This window comes from Penaeus japonicus, unplaced genomic scaffold (assembly GCF_977035675.1).
Source record: "Penaeus japonicus unplaced genomic scaffold, GWHDUDI00000001_assembly GWHDUDI00000040, whole genome shotgun sequence".
Taxonomy (NCBI): domain Eukaryota; kingdom Metazoa; phylum Arthropoda; class Malacostraca; order Decapoda; family Penaeidae; genus Penaeus; species Penaeus japonicus.
Window position 1 is genome coordinate 7,987,137 of NW_028234442.1, and position 2,203 is coordinate 7,989,339.

The 2,203-nt window shown below is 40.5% G+C and overlaps 1 protein-coding gene across 3 annotated transcripts in view; it reads left to right on the plus strand.

Moving 5' to 3' along the window:
- Positions 1-1,387, plus strand: part of LOC122243695 (uncharacterized) — a 23,295-nt gene extending 21,908 nt beyond the window's left edge. For 2 of the 3 annotated variants that reach the window (XM_086534256.1, XM_086534257.1), the window contains 3 exons: positions 1-18; positions 576-711; positions 1,077-1,387. The exon at positions 1-18 is cut by the window's left edge and continues 95 nt beyond it. In XM_086534256.1, the coding sequence (XP_086390382.1) occupies positions 1-18; positions 576-711; positions 1,077-1,247 (325 nt within the window). In that variant the 3' untranslated portion in view covers positions 1,248-1,387. Of the gene's footprint in view, positions 19-575; positions 712-1,023 lie in introns of all 3 variants that reach the window. The other variant, XM_086534258.1, reaches the window with a different exon arrangement.
- The last annotated feature ends 816 nt before the right edge of the window (positions 1,388-2,203 follow it).

Consider the following 2,203-nt stretch of genomic DNA (forward strand, 5'->3'; position numbering starts at 1 on the left):
AGCCCTTGGGAAGCACAGGTCAGTCTGATAGAGAGAGTTTTCTCCAGTTAATTACTAATTCTTTTGCTTTGTTTGCAAATGTGTGACATGTCCTGTATACTGTATTTAGTAATGGTTCCCTAGATGATCTCTTGCTATGAATGGCTGTGCAATGTGTTCGTAACTCTGATGAGGGAAATTTGGACATGTGATGCAGACACAGCCTGTGTTGCTTTGGTATTATCAATCTCGTTTTCATAAAAAATGAACATGGGAAAAATCAGCTGATTCCAGCCAGCCCAGCTAGAAATTTCAGTCAGTTGTACAAAGATATTGTCTGTTTGTATTAGAAACAATAATTCCAAATTACCAGCAGGATGTTAGTGGTCCTTTGCCATACAAGTTCCAAATAGGAACAATAATTCCAAATAGCCAGCTAGAAATTCAAATTGTACATCTGTGCCATAGAGGGTTTACATTTTTGTCTCACCTGTGAATGCAGTTTTATTGGAGAATATCACAGAACGTGTGAGCCTTTCAATGCGCATTACAGCAGAGCCTTGCAAAACTCACTCATGTTTTAACGCCTTTTTAAGAAAATGGTGCTCGGGAGCCATAGGAGAGGACATGCTTGTCGGAGGTAATGGTGGAGGCGGTGAGGACAGCCCCCTCTCGGTCTCCTCCACAGACCCCTTGATCGACGACCAAGTCAGCTTAATACCAGGTCTTCAGGTAGATTCTTAAGAACATAGTTTTGTGATATTTATCATCTTTTTACAATGACTGAGAGTCTGTGCCTTCAAACTCTGTCATCTGAGACACTGGATTTTGAGTATGTTTGTAGTGGAAGTCATTCAATAATCATTTGGAAAAATCAGGCATTTGGAGTTATGGGGTTAATGTACAGTAATTTCTTTTATGTGTGTTTTTTTGCCAGTGAATGATATGAATTTATCTGTTTTTATTTATTTTTTTTTTTTTTTTTTTTTTTTTTTTTTTTTTTTTTTTTTTTTTCATGAGAATAACACCTTATTTATCCACAAGATGGAATAGGAGGAAAAGAGCTGCTGTTGACATGAGGCCGTTGCTCATTCCAGTATGGCAGCAACAGCCTCGAGGGAGGCCTGCGACAAGTGGAAACAGTGGTGCAGCAGCTGAGAGAGGTCGTAGGTCACCAGGTTCCTAGGTCAACCCTCGTCCAAATCACTCTGGCAGCTGACTATGACCTCAACCGTGCACTCAACTTTTTCTTCGCTTCCTCATCATAGGTGTCTGTCTCATCTCTCCCCTCACGGCATTTCCGATCCTCCGCCATCTCATCTCGTTATCCTCAAGGCTGTTGATAGACGCAATGTCTTTAAAAAAGACTCCGAAGACCGCATTCCAAACAGATGTCAAGTATTTTTTTCCTCTCTCCCTCTCGGTCACGTACACAAGGCTCTTGCGGAGGAGTTCAAGAGGCCTTTGTACACAGGCACGTGCTAAAGAAAATGGAACGACATTTGTTGAAACCAAAGTGTGATTTGTACACATGCTCTTACAGGTCTTTCTTGTTAAGTCTGTCTTGATGTTCCTCGGTTGGCTTTAGACAGTTGCTTCAAACTCTTTGATTTTATTGCCTAGGGACCTACAGTTTTGTGAGTTTTTGTGTGTGTGCTTGTGTTTGTGATATTAAAGAGTCATTTTTCAGTGCATATCTCTCACCCCCTCTCACTCTCTCTTAATCTTTCTAAATTTCTCTTAATCTCTCTTTCTCTCTCCTCCTCCCTCCCTCCTTCAGCTCCTGTGATCTTTCTCTTGTTCCTAATCCTTCCCCTCACCTCCTCTTTCTTCTCTGTCACTCTCTCTCCTCCATTCAGTGTGTATTTGTAGAATGACTCACATATTTAAGAGTTAGGGTTTTCCTGTGATCCTGTACCAGTACGTATTTTCACCTGTGGAATATGCCAGCGTGCATTTTCGCCATCATTTACAGCTGCCTCAGAGCATTGCACGTGATCAAAAATAATGGTTATATGCACTGTGTGTGAATGCATGAGTGTGCTCCACTACAATCGTTTATGACGACGATGATGATTATTATCATTATATTTTTAAAATTCCCCCTTTTTTTTTTTCTTCTTTTTGTGCACATCTAGAAACATAGTGACATATCACCGGCTACAACCAATAGACGATAAATATATATTGCGCCTCTCTAAGAATACTAATGTTAAGGACCAAT